Source organism: Desmodus rotundus, chromosome 2, assembly GCF_022682495.2.
Source record: "Desmodus rotundus isolate HL8 chromosome 2, HLdesRot8A.1, whole genome shotgun sequence".
In the NCBI taxonomy this organism is placed as follows: Eukaryota; Metazoa; Chordata; class Mammalia; order Chiroptera; family Phyllostomidae; genus Desmodus; species Desmodus rotundus.
Genome location: NC_071388.1, coordinates 105,572,644 through 105,595,400, shown reverse-complemented (window position 1 = coordinate 105,595,400; position 22,757 = coordinate 105,572,644). Strand labels below are relative to the sequence as shown.

General features: G+C 35.8%; 1 protein-coding gene across 5 annotated transcripts in view; it reads right to left on the bottom strand.

Annotated features, from left to right (window-relative positions):
• Nucleotides 1-22,757, bottom strand: part of ACAP2 (ArfGAP with coiled-coil, ankyrin repeat and PH domains 2) — a 139,601-nt gene that overhangs the window by 60,808 nt on the left and 56,036 nt on the right. For 4 of the 5 annotated variants that reach the window (XM_053918505.1, XM_053918507.1, XM_053918509.1 and 1 more), the window contains 4 exons: nucleotides 21,359-21,417; nucleotides 19,598-19,781; nucleotides 10,626-10,670; nucleotides 6,404-6,499 (listed from right to left, as the gene is read on the bottom strand). In XM_053918505.1, coding sequence (XP_053774480.1) covers nucleotides 6,404-6,499; nucleotides 10,626-10,670; nucleotides 19,598-19,781; nucleotides 21,359-21,417 — 384 coding nt within the window. The remainder of the gene's footprint in view (nucleotides 1-6,403; nucleotides 6,500-10,625; nucleotides 10,671-19,597; nucleotides 19,782-21,358; nucleotides 21,418-22,757) is intronic. The other variant, XM_053918506.1, reaches the window with a different exon arrangement.

Genomic DNA, 22,757 nt, shown 5'->3' with positions numbered 1-22,757 from the left:
CATATCAGGAACAGAGAGTTTGGACCACAGCAAGAGGCACCCCATGTTTCTATTAGTGTTGGTCACTATGAGTTTAACAGGTTCCTATAACTAGACAGGCACCCTGATCATCTACCTGTGTTCTGAATGCTGCCCACTCCTACCACCTTCTCTTTCTGCTTTTCAACTTTTGCCATTCCCTTCTACTTTTATATTTGTGCAAATTATACTACTTTAAACAAAACCTTCTTCCAAATCATATTCCTTTCTAGACACCACCTTCTCTCTTTTTTTCCCTTCACAATATAGTTTCTTGAAAATTCTTTCCTGCTCTCTACTTGCCCATTTTACTTTCATCTCTACCCACTGTAATCTAAATTAGGAATTTGAATTTCTGGTGCTAGGACCTTCAACTTTCAACTCTCTTGCTGTTAAACCCAACAGATAGTTCTCAGTCCTCGGTTTACTTGATTCTCTCCAGTATTTGTACTGATAACCACCCTCTCCTTTTCGGGACACTCTAGGCTCCCAGTTGTCTATCTTCTCTCTCATTTTGTTCTCATGGAACTCCTCTTACCTAGCAATCTCTTTTAAAAACCGGTCATTCTTAGGACCCTGTCCCAAGCCAAATTCTCTTTTTACTCTATACTAGTAGACAATGACTTTAACTTACCAAACCAAAATCTTTAGGCATGGTGTTTGGGCACTTACATTTTTAAAAAAGTAGCTACATGATTCTGAGGTATCTCTTAGCACTCATTGGGTCAATTCACCTCTACTCTTGCGGTCGCAATTGGCAACTATATGCTATTGACTTCTTTAGTCTATATCTTTCCCTTGAGCTCCAGGTATATCCACTTAGATATCCTATCCTCAAAAATCAACACATTTAAGCCTGAACTCATTATGTCCCACCACCCTCAAATTGGTTATATCTTAAATAGCCCTCATGTCCACCTGAGTCCATCTGTACTGCCATGACCCCAGTTCCGGATGCCATTATCTCATAACTGAATTAGTGAAAGAATATCCTAACTGGTCACCTCCAATCCGGCCGTATTATCCACTAGGCACTACAGGTATCAGGACTTAGATGTTTTTCAAGAATCTACAAAACTATTTGAGATCTGGGAAGGGGAAGATGACAAAACTGAAATTAATAAATACCTAAAACAAACAGTTGTTTTAACTAGACAACTATAATCCAACTCATTTTTTTAATAAATAATACTTAAGATGAGGGTACAATCTAGTATTTGATAAGATGTGGGGAATACCTAGGTGTTATATCCTCCCAAGTCTAGGTTAGATATCCTATCTATACACAAGGTAGGGCAAAAGTAGGCTTACGGTTGTTCATATGGAAAAGAGTAGAACAATTAATAAATAATGATACAAGAATAAACTCTCATATACTCACAACTGAAAATCTACTTTTCCCCCACCCTGTATTCCTTTAACACTTTGATCCTCCACTATGTGATAGAGACAGCTACCAATATTCATTTTTCTCTCCTTATGTCTTAACAATAGATTTGCCAAATTCTACTATATCACATGATTACCTAGTATTAAGTCTATCTTCCCCAGCTTTCCTTGCACCTAGTGTGACAGAGAAGTATACTATTTCCAGGAAAACCCCTAAAGAAAGGGAATGCATCTTTCCCCTTTCCTTCTTCCTGTTAGAAGGAACTGTAGTATGATGTTTAAAGTTTGATCGGCTGCTCTGAACCATGAGGTAGAATCAAAAGATATATTGAGTCAGTTTCTCTGCAGTTCTCACCAACCATATCAGGCCTTTGACTACACATGAAAAATAAACTTCTATCTTGTTGAAGCTACTACTATTTTCGGTTTTCTATCGCATACGAACAAACCTAATCCCAATTGATACACCCAGAGATGGTACTCGGCACAGAGAATAATAGCCTGGTAACTTGGTTTCTTCTAATAAATTAAGTTCTGTAGAGGCAGAACACAGTATCTCTGTAATTCATAGCATATGCCCTGTATACCATCCTTTTCTAACACCCTCCCAATACACACAAACATGCAGAAATTTATTTTTGGTCAGTGAATAAAATTCTCATTTCACTATTACCTTTCTCCCATTTCCCTACACTCTAGTTTTCATTCTTAATTCCCTCTCCTCAAAAAGGAACCTAAACCATTGGGGGGAAAAAAAATCACCTAAAAATTGATACTATTCAATACAGAGAGCTCACCAATCAACAAAAAAAGAATGTCCAAGAACAGATCTAATATAAAGTTCTGATCAGGTATCAAAAATAATTTGAACATAATGAAATTTCTATATAATATTCTTAAATTATGTAAATTCACACACGTGCATATTTATATAAAATGAGAACGTTCACAAGTTCTATAATCTTAAGCTTCTAACATTTTATTATTCAAAATAGCAAAACACAAAATTTTTGGAAAACAAAAAGAGCTATAACAAATGAAAAACCAATTAAGACAATAATTCAATTTTCCAAATGTAAGAAAAATAAATCAATTATGTATATTGTAGAACAGACACTTTGTTTTTAAGTTCTCCTTTTCAGTACTCTCATATACTATCTATAATACTTTTAACTTTAATCTCATTTTTGGCTACACATTTAACCTATACACAAATCTGCTGTTGCATCAAACTTCTTCATTAAATATTAAATTCTCCAACATGCTAAATTTGTTTTTTTAATTATATTTTATTGATTATGCTATTACAGACATCCCAATTTTTTCCCCTTTGCCCTCCTCCACCCAGCACCTGCTCCACTGCCTCAGGCAACCCCCACACCATTTTTATGTCCTTGGGTCATACATATGTGTTCTTTGGCTACTCTATTCCCTATGCTGTACTTTTCATCCCCATGATTATTCTGTAACTACCAATTTGTACTTCCTAAACCCATCAGCTTTTTTGCCCATCTCCCCGACCCCCCATCTGGCAATCATCAAAACGTTCTTCATCCCTATGATTCTGATTTTGTCCTGCTTGTTTATTTTGTTTTTTAGATTCGACTGTTGATAGATAAGTATTTGTTGCCATTTTATGTTCATTTTTTTTTCTACTTCTTCTTAAGGAAGACCCATTAACATTTCATATAATGTTGGTTTGGTGATGATGTACTCCTTTAGCCTTTTCTTGCCTGGGAAGCTCTTTATCCATCCTTCGATTCTAAATGATAGCTTTGCTGGGTAGAGTAATCTTGGTCGTAGGTCCCTGATTTTCATCACTTTGAATATTTCTTGCCAATCCCTTCTAGCCTCCAAAGTTTCTTTTGAGAAGTTAGTTGACAGTCTTATGTGGGCTCCCATGTAGGTAACTAACTGCTTTTCTCTTGCTGCTTTTAAGATTCTCTGACTTTAACCTTTGGCCTTTTAATTATGAAGTGTCTTGGGGTGGCCTCTTTGGGTTCACCTTGTTTGGGACTCTCTGCACTGCCTGAACTTGTATATTTCCTTCACCAAGTTAGGGAAGTATTCTGTTGTCATTTTTTCAAATATGTTTCCAATTTCTTTCTCTCTCTCTTTTCTCCTTCTGGCACCCCCATGATGCAAATGTTGGTACACTTGAAGTTGTTTCAGAAGTTCCTTACACTAGCCTCATTTTTTAAAATTCTTTTCTCTTCTTGCTGTACTGATTGGGTGTTCTTTTTTTTTTTTCTGCATCCTTACACTCCAAATCACTGCTTTGATTCTTGGCTTCATCCCCTCTACTGTTGATTCCCTGTAAATTGTTCTTTATTTTAATTAGTGTATTCTTCATTCCTGACTGGTTCTTTTTATATGGATTGCATGCCCTTTTTTATGCTGTTGAGGTTCTCACTAAGTTCAATGAGCATCCTTATAACCAGTGTTTTGAACTCTGCATCTAGTAGCTTACTTGTCTCCATTTTGTTTAGTTCTTATTTTGGAGTTTTGATCTGTTGTTTCATCTGGGCCATGTTTTTTGTTTCCTCATTTTGGCAGCCTCCCTGTATTTGTTTCTTTGTATTAGGTAGAGCTGCTGTGTCTCCCAAGCTTGGTAGAGTGGCATAATTTAGTAGGTGTCCTGTGGGGTACAGTGGCACAGCTTCCCCCCTTACCCAAGCTGGGTACTCAAGGTGTGCACACTGTGTGGGTTGTGTACACCCTCCTGTTGTAGTTAAGCTTTGGTTGCTGTTGGCACATCCAAAGTCAGCCACCACCTGTGTTCTGTCCAGGGTCACACAGAATAACTACAAAGCGATCTGCATTTGGCAGCTACTTGTGCTGGGCTTTGAGGTGCTCAGGTGAGGCCAAGCTGTGAACCAAGGCCAGCAGCTGTTAGTGCCCAGCTTAGGGCAACTTAGCGAGAGGTCAGAACTCACTGAAGTCAGATGTTTCTTGTTTTCCAGAATTTAGGAAAATTTGAAGTATGGGCCAAGACAAGCCATTCAAATATAAAAGCCACTAGAAACAGCTTGGGTGGGCCAAATAGTTGGGTGATGCAGGGCCTCTAGGAATCACCAGGGCAGGGCAAACAGTGTGAGCTAGGTTGATGGAATCTCAGATATGGCTCATGCCTGCTGGCTCTATGGCTTTATGGGTGGAGGGCTCAGAAAAGGAACAGTGGCCTGTGCCAGCACTTCTGTCTAGGAGAAACCTGCCCCCCCCCCCCTCAGCTTTCACCCTGGTGTTGGGACAATCCAGTTCCCCTCCTTATATCTCTGATGCCTTTCAATCTCCTGCCCCTATGCTGGAGCTCAGAGGGAGAGAGTCTAGTAAGTCTGTGCATGGGCGCTTGAGAAAGAGGTGCCAGAGAGTCCAGCAGTTTCTATCTTCCACAGCCTTAATCCCCACTGGTTTTTACAGCCTGAAGTTATGGCGACTTCTCTTCCTGGCACTGGAACCCTGGGATGGCAGGCTTCGTATGGGGCTGGACCCTTCACTCCTTAGATATTGCTCCCAATTTTTATCTGCCACACATGGGTGTGGAATCAACCCGTTTCATGTTTCCGCCCCTCCTACCAGTCACATTGTAGTTTCTTCTTTAATTCTATAGTTGCAGGACTTCCATTCAGTTCTATTTCTGATGGTTCTGAATGATGGTTGTTCTATAGTTTAGTTGTAAATTTGGTATGGTTGTGCAAGGAGGTGAGCTGTGTTTACCTACACCTCCATCTTGCCCAATTTGCTAAATTTCTTTTAAAATACAGATTATCAGAACAAAGGCAACAAAAGCAAAAATAAACAAGTGGGACTACATCAAATGAAAAAGATTTTGCATACCAAAGGAAACCATCAATAAAATGAAAAGTCAACTTTTCAAATGGCAGGAAATATTTGCAAATTCTGTATCATATTAAGAAGTTAATGCCCCAAAGATATAAAGAATGCATACAATTCAACAGCAAAAAACCCCAAAGTGATTTAAAGCAGTCCAAGAGTCTGAACAGACATTTTTCCACAGAAGACATTCAGATTGCCAAAGAAAAAATGCAAATCAAAACCACAATGAGAGTATCGCCTCATGCTTGTTAGAATGATTATTAACAAAAAAAAAAACAAGAGATAACAAAGGCTGGCTGGAATGTGGTGAAAACCGAACCCTTGGGCACTCTTGGTGAGAATGTAAGTTGATGTAGTCACTATAGAAAACAATATAAAGGTTCCTCATAAAATAAGAAAGAACTACCCTACATATGTTCCAGATATTCCACTTCTAGGTATGTATCCAAAGAAAACAAACACACTAACTCAAAAAGACGTCTGCATCCCCACGTTCACTGCAGCATTATTTACAATAGCCAAGACATGGAAACAACCTAGGTCCCCACTGATGGATTAATTGATAAAAAAGAATGTGGCATATACATAATGGAATATTCTTCAGCCATTAAAAAAGGGGGAAATCCTGCCTTTTAGGACATGGATAGGCCTTGAGGGCATTATTCTATGTGAAATAAGTCAGACAGAGAAAGATAAATACTATATGCTCTCACCTACATGTAGAATTCAAAAAAACAAAACAAAACTGAAAGTCATAGATAGAGACAACAGTTTGCAGATTGCTAAAGGTGGGAGGTGGGATGAAGAGCAAGAGCAAAAGGGCTGAAGGGGGTCAAAAGGTACAAACTTTCAGTTATAAAATCAGTAAGTCCTGTGAATGTAACGTACAGCATGGTGACTATAGTTAATAATACCGTATTGTATATTTAAAGTTGATATGAGAATAGATCTTAAAAAGTTCTCATCACCAGGAAAAAAATTAAAACTGTATGGGGTGATGGATGTTAATTAAACTTAATGGTGATCATTTGCATGTGTGTGAGTATGTGAGTATGACATCATTATATTGCATACCTGAAAATAATATGTCATTTGTCAATCAAATCTCAATTTTAAAAAATACAGATATCAGGGTGTAACACAGAATCAAAAGGTATACCTGTGCACCAAGATCCTTCATGTAGGGCCCAAGTTCACTAAATAGATCATATCCTTGATGAAAGAAGGCCAAGTGGGCATACATAAAGGATAGCATCTAATAGGGGAAAAAAAGATGAGCATTTTAAAATAAATTCTTAAGTAAACATTCTAAAATTCTTTAAAATCCTTATCTTACCTGTGTTTAAAAAATTATTCCACAAGAGTCCAAAATATCAAACCAATTTAAAATTAAACTGGGTCATTTTTATTTCTTCTTTTTTTAAATTCTCACCCAAGTATATTTTTGCATTGATTTTAGAGAGAGAGGAAGGGAGAGAGAGAAACACTGACTGTCTTCCGTATGCCCCTGACCAGGGATTGAACCCGCAATCTCGGTATGTGCCCTGACCGGGAATCAAATCGCAACTTTTTGGTGTATGGGATGACGCTACATCCAACTTAGCTACCTAATCATGGCTGAGTCATTTTTCTTAAGAGTATTTGCAAATATGACAATAAATTTTTAAAACTGATTTTAGAGACAGAGAGGAAGGGAGACAGAAAGAGAGAGACAGAAATATTGATTTGTTGTTCAAATTGTTTATGCATGCAGTGGTTGATTCTTGTATGTGCCCTGATTGGGATCAAACCCACAACCCTGGCATATCACATGATGCTCTAACCAACTGAGCTACTCGGCAGGGTGACAATAAATTTTACTTAAAAGAAATTTCTAAACGGTTTAAAATTTTAACAATGCCCCAAATTTTAGTTGTTTGGACTATATCCAGATGATCAAATTTTTCATAGTAATAGTTTAAAGAATCTAGTTTTCAATAGCTTCACCATCCTCCTAGGTACATCACAAAATATCTAAGTGACTTTGAACCAAATTTACTGGCAAAACATTAAATTGCAAATAAGACATTAAAAGATTAAAAGGAAAAATAAGTACTCAAAATAATCACAAACTCTTTACAACCTACTACATCACCAAGCACAACCCGAAGCACGGGAATGCTCTTTTTTTATTTTTAAGATACCAAAATAAAATGAGTCAACAGACTTTGCTATGGAGGTTTCTTTATATTCATTCCAAAAATCCAAAATGTCCTTACTGGGTCGAGATTTTTCCCCAAGTTTTCCTATATTTTACCCCTTCATGAGAGAAAAATCACCCCTACTCTTATTAGTTAAGTTGGAACATGAGACAGAATTAAACAATTCAATCACAATATTAAAAGAATCCACTAACATCTGTATTATTTTTAGCAAGAAGAGGCATGTTTAATTCTCTGAAATCTAAAATAGGTCATAAGGTCCTTAGTACTCTAGAATCTTTCGGAAGAAATGTTTTTTAAAAAAGAAAAACCAATTAAATAAAACACAAAAACAAAAGACAAAGCTCACTAAAAATTATTCTGGAATTAGATAAAGATGGTTGTACAACTTTGTGAATATAATATAAAACAATGAATTATATTTTAAAATAAGGGATATTAATAGCTACAACTACATAAAAATGTAAAATACTCCAGCACATCAAAACACATAATAAGCATATTAATAAATGATAAACAAGGAAAACAACACATGACAAAGGGTTAATAATCTTAACACATTAGAGATGTTACAAATCAGTATGAAAAAGATGAACACTCCAACAGAAAAAGAAGCAAAGGAGATAAATAGAGAACACAGGTAAACAGAAAAATATGGAAAAAATGCTCAAATTCATTTGTATTAAATAAGCGCAAAACTGAACAATCAGATCATATTATCTACCCAATTGTGGGTAGAGTGGGGGAAACTAATACCTGGTGTTAGTAAAATATGGAAAACTTTCATTAGTATACACTACAAGTGGAAATGTTGTGTAACCCTTGAAATTTGACAGTATTTTTAAAAAGTCTTAATAAATGTTCATACCCTTTGACTAAGTACTCTCGTGCCTTAATCTATCCAAAGAAATATTATTCATTACAACATTTCATTAGAATGCTATACTTTAATGTCAAAAATATGGAAATTACTTTTAAAAATCCATTAATGGGTGACATTAATTTATGGTATATTCAAGGTCAGCAACTTATGACCAGCAAACTATATCTAGCTCTACCACTTGTATTTCAATGGCCTATGAACTAACAATGGTTTCTACATTTTGAAATGGTTGAATAAAATGAAACAACGTGAAATTCATGTTATATAAAATTCAAATTTCCTTGTCTATAAAGAAGTTTTATCGGAACACAGCCATGTCATATTTATATATCGTCTATGGCTGCTTTCTCATTACAACAGCACAGCCAAGTAGTTGTCACACAGACCATATTGCCCACAAAACCTATAATATTTACTACCTGGACTTCAAAAAACAGTTTGCCCACTCCTCGTAAATTCACATGGTAAAGCTCCACCTGGCACAAGTATCATCATTAAATGAAAAATATTTAATGGCATATGATGATTTGGGAGTGTATGATACGGCTCAGTGGGGTAGGCATCATCCTGCAAACTGAAAGGTCACAGTTTCAAATCCCAGGCAGGGCACATGCCTGGGTTGCAGGCCAGGTCCCCAGTTGGGGATGAGCAAGAGGGAACCCATTGTGTTTCTCTCGCACATGGATGTTTCTCTCGGTCTTTTTCTCCCTCCTTTCCCCTCTCTCTAAAAAAATAAATAAATAAAATTTTTTAATACAAAAGAAAGTTATAAAACAGTATAAAGAAGTGATTTCTATTTTCTTTTAAAAATTAAATGCAATTTTAAAAAGTACACAGGCATGTTTACATATACATACATACATACATACCCACACACGAAGAAGAGAAAAAAGACAAAGATATAAAGCAAGATACTAACAGTGGTACTACTCCCTTGGTAGTAGGATTTGTAAGTATTTTTATTTTTTTCTCCATACATTTTATTTTCTAATTTTCTACAATTAACAACATTACTCTCAATCTGCAAAAGGAGGTAGAGGTAAACAGGAAGTAAAATGTGCTTATCCAATAAGAAATAACAAATATATAACACAGAATTTAGGGAAAAGCTAGGTAGAGACAAGGCTGAAGAGCAATTCAAATATATCCTTTCAAAAAAAAATAGTGTCAGAGAAGAAAAATTATTTCTAAATTTTCAAAATTTAAGAGTGTAATGAATGTCATACCACTACCATTCCCTGCCTACTTCCTTATTAACTTTAAAACAAAAAATAGCAAAACGAAGATCAGTGTCAACATGGGTATAGAGGCTAAGAAAACAACGTGATCCTCAATTTTCATCCCATTTGTTTTCTAACTGCACACCAAAGAACAAACCTAAAGGCTGATCGACACATTATCAGCAAACCTAGGGAAGAAAATTCTCTAAATGCTATTTATGTAGGCCCTCAATCTCAAATATTTAAGTGTCTGATTTAAGGAGATCAGTGTATTAAGAGATGAGATATACATAAATAACTATTAAGATGAAGGAGACAAAAAAGTGGACGATATATATTTAGTACAAAAAAGATAAATAAAAAGATTAATTAAAATCTGGAATAAATATGTATACACATACATATATTGGGTTGGCCAAAAAGTCCATTACATTTTTTCTGTAACATAAAAGACACATTTTTCATTTTCACCAAACAGCTTTATTGATTCGGATATTTTGAGCATGTCAGCTATCTCCCACTATTGGCTTCTAGTGGGTAGAGGCCAGGGGTGCTGCTAAGCATCTTCCAATGCATAAGACAGCCCTCAGCAAAGAATTATTTGGCCAAAATGTCAATAGCATAGCACCAAGAAACGTCGCAAACCACTTTTGACATGTTCGATCAGTCACAGTACCTTCTCCATACACTGCACACATGTTTTACTATGTGTTTCAGTTGCACTTTTTACCTCTCTGGAAATAATATAGCAAAATATACTGAAAATGTTGTGTATCTTCCTCCATCTTCAGTATTAAAATGGCTGCACAAAAGTTCACCAATTTTGATAACTTTTTTTTAAAAAATGCACATTGACATAACAGCTGTCACAATTCACTATAACAAAATTGTTTCGAATGACGTTAAAGACAACTAAGTGCTAGTAGAGCCATCGTTTGGGAAAAAAGCAACAATTTTTTGGCCAACCCAATGCACACGGGTGCATACACACACATATCATGCTTCTTTAAACACTTAAATATGTACATGTAGTTTCATATCAAAATATTTAAAACATCATTTCAATAAATATCTTACTGATTTTAGGATTTCTGATCTTCTTTTTGATTGAAGGACATTAATCTGAGGGAAAATACACTTCATTAATCATTATTTTAAAAACTAATCCACAATACAATATTGTAAAAGTTGCTTATTCTAAAGGTTTAACATTTTTCTGGAAGTAAATAAAAATAAAATTCAAGTTTTTTATCCTTTGGCCTTCTTTTTGTGAAAACCATAAAGACAAACATACCAATGAACTCTCCTCTATGTTTGCTCTCAAAGAAAAACTGAGTTTAAATCATCACAATATTGTAGTGCTAAAACTATCAGTTTGATAGATACTTGAATTTCTTAGAATTCCATTTTTTTCACATCCTCCTTATCTAATTTGCTCACCAAGACCCTTCAACATACATTCTAATGCAAACTGTCATTACTTTTACCACTACCATCAACCACCATCGTATCTTTTCTAGACTTGCAATAGTCTATGAACTAGTGTTTCCACTCTTGACTCAGAAACCAGAAAGATCTTCTTTTTTTAAAGATTTTATTTATTTATTTTTAGAGGGGGGAAAAGAGGGAGAGAAACATCATTGTGTAGTGGTCTCTCGTGTGCCCCTACTGGGTCATGACCTGCAACCCAGGCATGTGGCCTAGGCTGGGAATCGAACCAGAGCCCCTGTGGTTCACAGGCTGGCACTCAATCCACTGAGCCACACCAGCCAGGGCCCATAGTGATCTTTTAAAATGTAAATAAGATCATGTTCCATTCATCTGAAAACTTTCCAACTCTCTAACACAGCCTTCAAGGTCTTTTGTGATTGGGCCCTGCCTACCTCTCCAACCTAGTTTTCTATCACTTTCCCTCTTTCGGTGTTCAACCACTACTCAAGGCTACCAACACCTACATACTAAGTTGTTCTAACTTCACATCATGATATCCTGCCCAGATGAACACAGGGCTGTATCTTACCAACAGGTCCCAGCTTAAATACTAACTCTTCACAAAGGTCTAAAGTAGGCTGTATACACTCTTTAGTACATGAACCCTATTTACTTTCTTCATAGCAATCATAACTACCTTGTATTTTCTTATTTATGTCTTTTCCTCAACTGAAGTGTAAGCTCTGTGAGACCAGGACCTTGCCTTCTTCCCAGTTTTATTCTCCAAGTGGTACATAATAAGCACTCAATAAATATTTCTTAAATAATTTGACAGATTTTAAATTTTAAATAAATATTTTAATTAGACTAAACTTACTAAAAGATCAGTAAATTATGAAATGTGCATTTTGTGGTATCTCTCCCAACACTGGAAATTCATAACATTTTATTTTTGTCTGTTATATATCAATTTAATAAAATAAAATGTTTACACAAAAGAATCATTCATTTTGTTAATACTGTCCAATACAGGTATTACAGAATTCCTGCTTTTTAGTATATCCTTCTCACTGATTATTCTGTCTGTGATTTATAAATACTTTTAAAGCACTGATGAAAAAACAAAAATAGACCAAGAAAACACAAATAACTTTGTTTAACTAAGCACTGGTTTCTTCTGCTTGTCTCTTTCAAGGTCTATTTAGTTTTGAGAACTAAAATATTAACTTTTAAATGCTCTAAGAAAAGGCAGAGGCTATAAATAACCTATTATTCAAAGTCTGAAAAATGTTAAAAGTGCCTTTGTTTTGTTTTTTCCCTGTTTGGCAATGAAAAACAGCATTTAGTTGGGGGGATAAAGTAAATTCTAATTATTTAGAGAGCTACAGCACGACAAACTTTATAAATCTGGATACTTATTGCTTACTAGTCTCCAAATTAAATAGTACAGACATATCATAAAGTGACACCACAGTTTTTATCAGAAAAATCAAACAAGCTAATAGTTATGGGGAAGGTAGGCCTTGTAACTTAAAACTATTTGATGGACACCAAAGGAAACAGATAATTCATAATATGCAAGTTTGAAAATAATGAGTATTTTAGCTGAATCCCCCTCCCCAAAGAAAATTTAAAATTAGGTCATTTGTTCTTGCAAGAAACATTTATCTATTTTCCAAACACTAGACTACTAGAAGGAAGGGCTGTATCTAGGAACACAAAAGAAATAAATTAATAATTACCATAAATGGGTTAAGTGCTCCAAGAGCAACGTGTATGATAATATCATGGAAGCACAGAGGCAGAGTCAAAACTGATTCATTTTGTCTACAGAAGTCTGAGTAACTCTAACCACAGAACAGAGAATGAATTAGTAACAGAGCTGCTAAAAGCAATGCAAGAAAGTCCAGATACATGAGAACATCTTAATACCCTAGAGAAGAAACAATCAGGACGACAGCAAGAGTGAGAAAGAACATATTTAAGAGGTACACAGAACTTTTCAAGGCAGTTTTGGTTATTAAATATAGAAGCTAGGGGAGAGAAAATATCTGCTATAATCTTCCTATTTGGGGGAGATGAGAAGGTGGCAGAGAGTAGGTGGGAGTGGAGCCCAGTTCTCCCTGTGCCCAGCTGGAACACCTAGCCGATCTTCTGAGGAACAGAGTGAACAGCCAAAAGAATCCCAGCTTATATGAAGTTTGGAGGCCAAAAGTTGCAGAAGACATTGAAAAACAGAGGGTGAGGAGATTGCACTGGGATGGTAAGGTCCCTCGGATCTGCCCAGGGTCCTAGACCACTGTAGCCCTCTCAGCCCAGCACCTGCCACACGGTACAGGGAGGGGAGTTAGATCACCAGCTCCCTCCCCTACCAGAGCAGGGAGGGCAGCCCAGCACCAGGAGGGACCTGGATGATGGAAGTCTCTGGGGGGAATAGAGATGAAGTGGGAGACACACAGAGGTGGTGCACATCCGCTGGGACTGTGGACACCGGCACCAGAGAAATTGAGGTGCTGGACTACACCTAGAGATGGGAGGAGTTGGCCCGTGTGGGACCCTAACTCATACAGTCTCCAGCCTGGTTGGAAAGTTGGCCTGTGTAAAAAGCTGTGCATTTGTTAATAACTGAAGGCAGCTGCTTTGTAAGGAATTCTCGAGCAGTGGCAGGCTCACCCCAGGGTAATTTTAGCTGCACACACCCAGAGACTGAGTGGCTGATTTGGAGCGTGGCAGCTCACAGAGGACTTGGGCTGGGAGCTGGGAAACTGTGAATATTGAGGCCCAGACCTGGTCCCCATCCTCTCAAAATCATAGGAAGGGAGAAAAGTGAAGCTCAGCATCCCCCTTTCTGTGGCATCTAGGAAGACCAGCAGAACATGCTGAACAGGTTTAAAGTCAGCAGGAGGATTTTTTTTTTCCCATTCCTCCCCCGCCCTTTTTTTCCCCTTCCCACCAGTGAGACAATAAGACATGGAGTTACAAAGGGTCCAGAGACAGATCCATAGGGGGATCATATGACTAACCTCCAAAATTGAGAACCTGAGACAAATGTCACTTTGCTATCCCATTGAGCTGGTATTTTATTGTTTATGTGTATTATTATCATTTTTTCATTATTTTTACCACTTTTATTTTATTAGTATTTTTTTATTTCTCTTCCTTATGTTTAGTTTTCCTTGCTTTCTCTGTTTAATGGCATTGTTTGACTGGTTTTCCTTATTCTCTCTTTATTGTTTTAATTTTCCTTCTTTCACTTCACTTGTGTTCCAATAACACACAACTCTTGATCAGGTACTTTCTATTCTGGTTATCTAAATCATATATTTCTTGTCATATTATTATTGTTCCAGTACTACTGTAAATAATTGTTCCATACAATTGTACACACTACACAGCAACCCTCCCTGATCTTTGCCCACTTCACTTTATTCCCGAGCATTATCATTGTTGTGGTTAACTCTGTTCTCTCTCACACAATGCCTACTTTCTATCCTCTACTCTCACTATATCTCGTCGTCGAACTTTGCACAAGTGCTCTGTTTCCCGGATTCAGCTCAATTAAACGACAGAGCAGAATTAAGCGACATAAAGACTAAAAGAACAATTCTAATGATCAATAAATGCAGGATCCAGTTCTTTGAAAAGGTAAACAAAATTGACAAGCCTTTAAGCAGGCTCATCAAGAAAAAAGAGAGAGAACCTAAATAAACACAACTAGAAATGAAAGAGGAGAGATTACAAGCGATACGAGTGAAACACAAAAGATTGTAAGAAATTACTACAAAAAACTGTATGCCAAGAAATTTGAAAACCTAGGTGAAATGGACACATTTCTAGAAAAATATAATCTTCCAAAACTGAATGAGGAAGAAGCAGAAAACCTGAACAGACCAATAACAGCAGACGAAATTGAACCAGTCATCAAACAACTCTCAACACACAAAAGCCCTGGACCAGATGGTTTCACAGGAGAATTCTACAAAGCATTTAAGGAAGAGCTAACCCCTATCCTTCACAGACTATTCCAAAAAAATCCAAGAAGATGGAAGGCTCCCAAACTCTTTTTATGAAGCCAGCATCATCCTAATCCCAAAACCAGATGAAGACACAATAACAAAAGAAAACTTCAGGCCAATATTGCTGATGAACATTGACGCTAAAGTTCTCAACAAAATATTGGCAAACAGCATCCAGCAATACATTAAGAAGATCATCCACCATGACCCAGTGTGATTCAGCCCAGGTATGCAAGGGTGGTACAATATTCACAAATCAATAAACGTAATACATCACATAAACAAAACAAAAGACAAAAATCACATGATCCTATTGATAGGGGACTTAAGGGTTGGAAAATTTTAGCTTAAGTTAAAAAGTTACAAGCCTCAGCAAGCAATATATATGTTAAAGCTTTTGTTTAGAAGCTACAGATAAGGCCTGTCCTGGCTCCTGGGAAAAAAGTTGACTTCCGGGGGCACTGCTAAAGATTACCACCTGGGGACAACTGGAGGCATCCTGGCCTTCGTGTTCCAGGTAGAGACAGATGACTCCCACCCCAGCTAACAGCTAACTGCCCAGGACAGGAATGTTGCAGCTTCTTTCACACACTCCTCCCTGAATCTTAAAGCCCTCACCACACCCTGTTTATTCCCTAGTATAAAAAGTCTGGCCTGGAAACAGAAGGGAAGATGGTCTGTTAGGGTATGAACCCACCATCATAGATCACCGGCCGGCCATCTGAATAAAGTACCCATAAAGATTCAATCACTGCCATTGCTTATTGGGTTTGGTAGCTAACAGGCAGCCCAAATGCCAGTGTCTTTTCCAGTTTTAGTATCAATAGAAGCAGAGAAAGCATTTGATAGGGTACAGCACCCATTTATGATAAAAACACTCAGCAAAGTGGGAACAGAGGGAGCATTCCTCAACATAATAAAGGCCATACAGGAGAGACCTACAGCCAACATCGTACTCAATGGCCAAAAACTAAAAACTTTCCCTCTAGGATCAGGGACAAGACAAGGTGTCCACTTTCACCACTCCTATTCAACATAGTATTGGAAGTCCTAGCTACAGCAATCAGAAAAGAAAAGGAAATAAAAGGCATCCAAATTGGAAAAGAGGAAACAACACTGTCACTGTTTCCAGATGACATGACAGTGTACATAGAAAACCCTATAGACTCCACCAAAAAACTACTTTACTTAATAAATGAATTTGGCAAAACAGCGGGATACAAAGTCAATACTCAGGAATCAAAGGCATTCCTGTATACCAACAACGAAACTGCAGAAACAGAAATCAGGAAAAAAATCCCATTTGATATAGCAACAAGAAAAATAAAGTACCTAGGAATAAACCTAACCAAAGAAGTAAAAGACCTGTACTCAGAAAACTACACAACACTGAAGAAATTAAGGAAGAAACAAACGAATGGAAACATATACCGTGATCATGGATCAGAAAAATTAACATCATCGAAATGTCCATACTACCCAAAGCAATTTATAGATTGAATGCAATCCCTATTAGAGTACCCATGACATATTTCACACATATAGAACAAACACTTCAAAAATTTACATGGAACCATAAACGACCCCGAATAGCCACAGCAATTTTGAGGAAGAAGGGCAAAGTAGGAGGGATTACAATACATGATATCCAACTGTATTACAAGGCCACTGTAATCAAAACACTGTGATACGGGCATAAGAACAGACACATGGACCAGTGGAACAGAACAGAGAGCCCAGAAATAAACCCAAGTCTCTACAGTCAATTAATATTTGACAAAGGGCACAGCAGCATAAAATGGAGCAAAAATACCTTCTTCAACATATGGTATTGGGAGAGCTGGACAGCTACATGCAAAAAAAATGAAACTTGAACACCAACTTACACCATACACACAAAAAAATTCAAGGTGGATAAAAGACTTAAATAGAAGTTGTGACACCATAAAAGTCCTCGAGGAAAACATTGGCAGGAAAATCTCAGACATTCCACACAGCAACATCCTCACAGACATGTCCCCTAGAGCAAGGGACATTAAGGAAAGAATAAACAAATGGGATCTCATCAAAATAAAAAGCTTCTGCATGGCTAAAGAAAACAGTATCAAAATGAAAAGAGAACTAACCATATGGGAAAACATATTTGCCAATGACACCCCAGACAAGGGTTTGGTCTCCAAAATATATAAGGAACTCATACAACTCCACTCTAAGACAAGCAACCCAATAAAAAACTGGGCAAAGGACTTGAACAGACACTTCTCTAAGGAAGACATACAGAGTGTCCAGAGACATATGAAAAGATACTCAGTATCATTAGCCATCAGAGAGATGCAAGTTAAAACCACAATGAGATACCACTTCACACCAGTCAGAATGGCCATCATAAACAAATCAACAAACCACAAGTGTTGGAGAGGATGTGGAGAAAAGGGAACCCTAGTGCACTGTTGGTGGGATTGCAGACTGGTACAACCACTGTGGAAAACAGTATGGAATTTCCTCAGAAAACTAAAAATGGAACTGCCTTTGACCTGGCAATTCCACTGCTGGGATTATATCCTAAGAATCCTGAAACACCAACCCAAAAGAACCTATGCACCCCAATGTTCATAGCAACACAATTTACAATAGCCATGTGCTCGAAGCAACCTTAGTGCCCATCAGTAAATGGCACATGTACCATGGAATACTAAGTATATGGTACATTTACACAATGGAATTCTACCAGCAGAAAGAAGGAGCTCTTTCCCTTTGCGACAGCATGGATGGAACTGGAGAGCATTATGCTAAGTGAAATAAACAAGGCGGTGAAAGGTAAATACCTTATGATCTCACATTTAACTGGAACCTAATCAACAAAACAAACAAGCAAAGAAAATATAACCAAAGACACTGAAATTGGAACAAGCTGACAGTAACCAGACAGGAGAGGGGAGGGGATTATAGGGGAAAGGAGTGAAGGATTTGCAGGAACAATTATAAAGGACAGATGGACAATAACAAGGGGGTGTGGAAACAGAGGAAGGAGGTGGGGAAGTGTAGGGTGCGGGGGGGGGGGGGGGGGAGGGAAGGCAGAAAACTGTACTTGAACAACAATAAAAATCAAAAGTATTTTTTAAAAATGCTTCTATTTTGGACTCCATTCAGTTAGGTAAGAACAAAAAGAAGCTCTTTGGGAAGATTTCAGTTCTGGACAAAAAAGAATGTGGTACTTCTGGCAAAAAAAAAAAAAAAATAAGAGTTTGTATTCTCTTTATGGTGATAAATCAGGCAAAGCGAGATGATGAAACTCTCAGAGAAATTATAAAGTCAGAAAAGTATAGGACCGAAGATAAAACCCTGAAAAAGAGATTGAAAAGGTGGGCAAAGGAGAGAAGCCCATGGAAGAAATTGAAAAGAAATGGAAGATGACCTAAAAGTGGTTTGGAATAAATCAAGAGAGAAGTATGCTTTAAGAAAGAGAGTATGGCTTACATTTTCAGTCAAACAAAATAGTCAAGTTGGTTAAAAACTAAAAGATATCTAAAGAATAACACTTTAGCATGAGCCATGTCAGTGGAACGGGGTAGGAAGACTGAAAATTTACAGTACCGGAGGAAATGGTATGAATGTGAGGAGGTAAAAGGAGACAAGGAATACAGACTACTCCATTCTGGAAGCCTTTAATTAATAAAGAGAGTTTACTTCATTTTTTTAAATTTAACTTCCCACTTAACAAAAACTTAACCAAAAAATTGAAAGTCATTTTCTACTGTTTTGCAAAGTTATCTGAGTAGTTTTTAATCACTAACTTGTACACTATTATTTATGTATTATTTTAAGAAATCATTAAGTCAACAATCTCTAGGAACTCACTGTTGTTTTATAGGTTTAGAAAACATAATTCCCTAAGCATTAAAGCTTCTAAGCTTTAAACCCTATAGTCTATTTATAGGGATAGTAATATACATGTGATATAATGTATGCCTTCATTTTTCATTTCTCTCAAATTTCTTTAGAGACCTGACACCTTCAAATCAAATTGTTTTCAATTACACACTGGACCAGAAGATCACCAGGAAACTTACCAAATGTTGGTCTCTAGTTTTAAAAAGCAGCACCTAATGAGAACACTACTTCTAGAAATATTTTTCATTTGGCAATATGATACGCCTTAGTACCTCTAGAATCTACTCTAAAGAAATAATACAAAATGTGGCAAAATATGGAGAAAAATGTATAGAAAGATCTTATCATTTAAAGTTACTGAAAATTGTATTTTAACTATTGCTAGTAAAACTGGAAACACTAAAAATGTCTCATAATCAAATATTAATTAAACTGACAAGGCAACTCCACAAAATAAAATATAGCGATTAAAAATGCCTTTTACAATATTTAAAATGGCAGGATGTATACCCTTAACTGAAAAGGGGGAGAAATCTTAACCAAAGTTATAAGTAGCCACACAGACAGATACACAAACAAGTTACATTTTTTCACAAAATTTCAGTTTAATTTTAAACTAAAAAAGAATCTATTATTAATTCATTTCAGGGCAATCGCTCAAAAGTAATGACATGTTCAGTAAGCATTTTTGAAAATATGTAATAAATATACCTGAAGTACGTAGTCGAGGGCTATGTGTCGAAAACATTTTCTCGTTGCTGTCAGAATGTTTGTGGCTTCTTCAACTTCGTGCTGTTTATTTCTCTGTACTTGAGCATTTTTTACTAATGCATTTTCTTTTTCTTCACTGACTTTTTCAAATTGCTTCTTGGCATCTTTGAATTTTCTAAGATCTCTAAAAATTAAAATCAATGAGACTTTTATAAAATTTTCTTGATCAAAAATTTTAGCAGAATAACATTTAGAATTTAATTCTTATGTACGTCTATTTATTTGATTCACTGTGCAATAACACTCAATTACTCTTCCAACTATAATACATACTGTTTTTCAATTATATATAATTCCCAACACAATCACCTAACATTTCCTTACTTAAAGCTATGAATTTGAGGTGAAAATAAATGATCAAATTAACATTTGATTAACATTAACAGAAACATAAAAGGCAAAGTTAATTCTTTGTCCTCTAAAGACAAGTCCAGTGACATGTATCATTATTTAAACAGATGATTTTTAAATAGTAGTATAAGAATCATCATGGGAACTTGCTAAAATGCAGATTCCAAGGTTCTTCCTCTCCCAGAGATTACAATTCTTTAGTCTTTGGGATAAATCCTAGAAACCTACAGAGGTTTTTTAAGCCACACTCTTGATGTTACTGCTATGGGTTGTCTCAGACTGCACTTTAAGAAACAACATTCATTTCTTGTTGAAGGGAACTAGTGGTCCAAAGGACATGAATATTCTTAAAACACAAACTCAAAATGCTTTCTAAAAGAATTCTTGTACCCAAAAAGGGTAACAGTATCTACTTCAATAGTATGAATATCTGAAATCCTTGATTCATTAATGATCTTAGGTAAGTATATAACATCATTTTGCTTTTATTTTTTTTATCAGAGAACTATGCAAATTAACTTGAAGTCAAACAACTTGAAAACAATAATACTAATAAAGTTTACCTAAGAAAGGACCCTTTAAGAAGCCATTAACTTTCATGTATACATTCCCTCAGGACATTCTGACTATGAGCCTATGATGAAGTAATTTATAAAGAATCTGCAGGACATCACCCCCACAACAACAATTCTAACCTACCGAACAGCAGAGCGTCACATTCATGTGATCTGCCACTATTTACCGCTTATAACATCTGTAATTTATCCTAAATACTGTATTATCATCAGCTTTACCTGTAATTTCATATATTCTCACTCAGGAATTATTAAGATAAAATCTGAATTATTAATTTGGAAAAGGAAAATTGGGAAAATTTGGTAATTTTTTTAGTTCTAGTTACATTTTATTTCACATATGAAATGTAAAGAATATAACAAAAAGCATGCACTTTCATTTGTCACTCTCATATATTATTTTCTCTTCAAAGAAAATGCCATAATGAGACAATGAAAACAATATCAGCTACACTAAACTGACAGTATTTCAACCACTCTTGGGGTTTGCTTTGATTTTGAAAGGTCATTAATTTAATTTTTTAAAATTTAAAACAATTTTAGCTATGTATCCTGAACACATATTTTATAGCATAAATGACTCACGATAAAGCCATAACTCTGACTCTTTGCAGGATAATCCAGAGAAAAATGCAATATACATTTTACAAAGCAAAACAAAAAAAAATCTGATATTTTTGTATTCATGTTCCATAAATTCTCTCCAAAAATAGCAACTCCCAGATGTAATAATTAACTAATTGCTCTTCTTTTTCCTTCACTGCAATTGACTTACTCTTTAACAAAGTTCTGAAGCTGGGCCTTAATTGATCTCTGAGTTTGGTCAAATAGGATCTAAAAGACAAAATGTAACATTAAACAATTAGAAAAGTAAATAAAGAAAATGATTTTCATGCAGTTCTATAATTATCACATCCCTCTATCAATACTCCAATTTCTAATGACACCTTTATTTCTTATTTAAGACTATATAAAAAATAAACATTTAAAAAAAGAAACAAACTGGTTTTCAAGCTAATTTCATCTGGTCTACGAAATAAAATCTCTTCTATTTACAGAGGAAATCAAATCTGCTTTAATATTTTTTAAAAATGCCCTAGCTGGTGTGGATCAGTGGTTTGAGGACCAGCATGGGGGCATTAGAGAGGCAATTGATCCATGTTTCTCTTGCACATCAATGTTTCCCTCCCTCTCTCTCCCCCCCCTCCTTCCCCTATCTCTAAAAATAAATAAATAAAATCTTTTTAAAAATGATTAAAAAGTACTTAAATAAAATGCTTAAATAGTACAGCAATTTATTTCCTTGATGTTAATTTAGGCTTTGAAAGATAGCCTAAGAATAATACAAATTCTACTCCATCCACAAGAGAATTTCTTAATCTCATATATCAAAGCACACCAAATTAAAACAACTCCATAACTACGTTATATCTTAGTTAATAGTCATTTGGGAAGACCTAGGGATTTACATGCTTTATATTCAGACTTGAAGTAAACATTGTATAGTGTTTTGGGTTAAATAATTGCTAAGATTAGAGACAAAAATAGCATTTTATTCCTCACAATACTTTGCCCCACTTAAAGGATGCCACATATTTAATAATGTTGATAGCTCTATGTGTGGTAAATATCACAGGGCTAGTCATAGGAATTCCAAGTGCTTTCATAACTTACAGATAGACTTTATTCAGAATTAGAAACATATGTCAGATGAACAGGGAGAAAAATAAATATAAAAAAAAGATAATCCTGTATCCTTCTACTAACTATAAACAGTACTAATTTCATTCTCTCTGAAATCTTGCTATTAGCAATCTCATGTTCTCACCTAAAAATCAAACACACACACACACACACACACACACACACAATGTATATTTAGTCCAGGGTTTAAAAATCTGTCAGTTTACTTCCAAAGAGAGAGAAAAAAAATTCTGTATTACGTTAAAACCAAACTATAATACCCAAAATAAGGAGAAGGAAGGAAATAATAAAAATCAAAGTGAAAGTCAATGAAACAAAAACCAAAATCAATAGCAAAAATCAATGAAACCAAAGCTTAGCTTTTTGGGAAGATGTATAAAATTGATTAACCTCCAGCCAAAGTGATGAGAAGAAAAGAAGTCACAAATTTCAGATATCAAGAAGAGAAGTAATTTTACCAGAGATTCTAC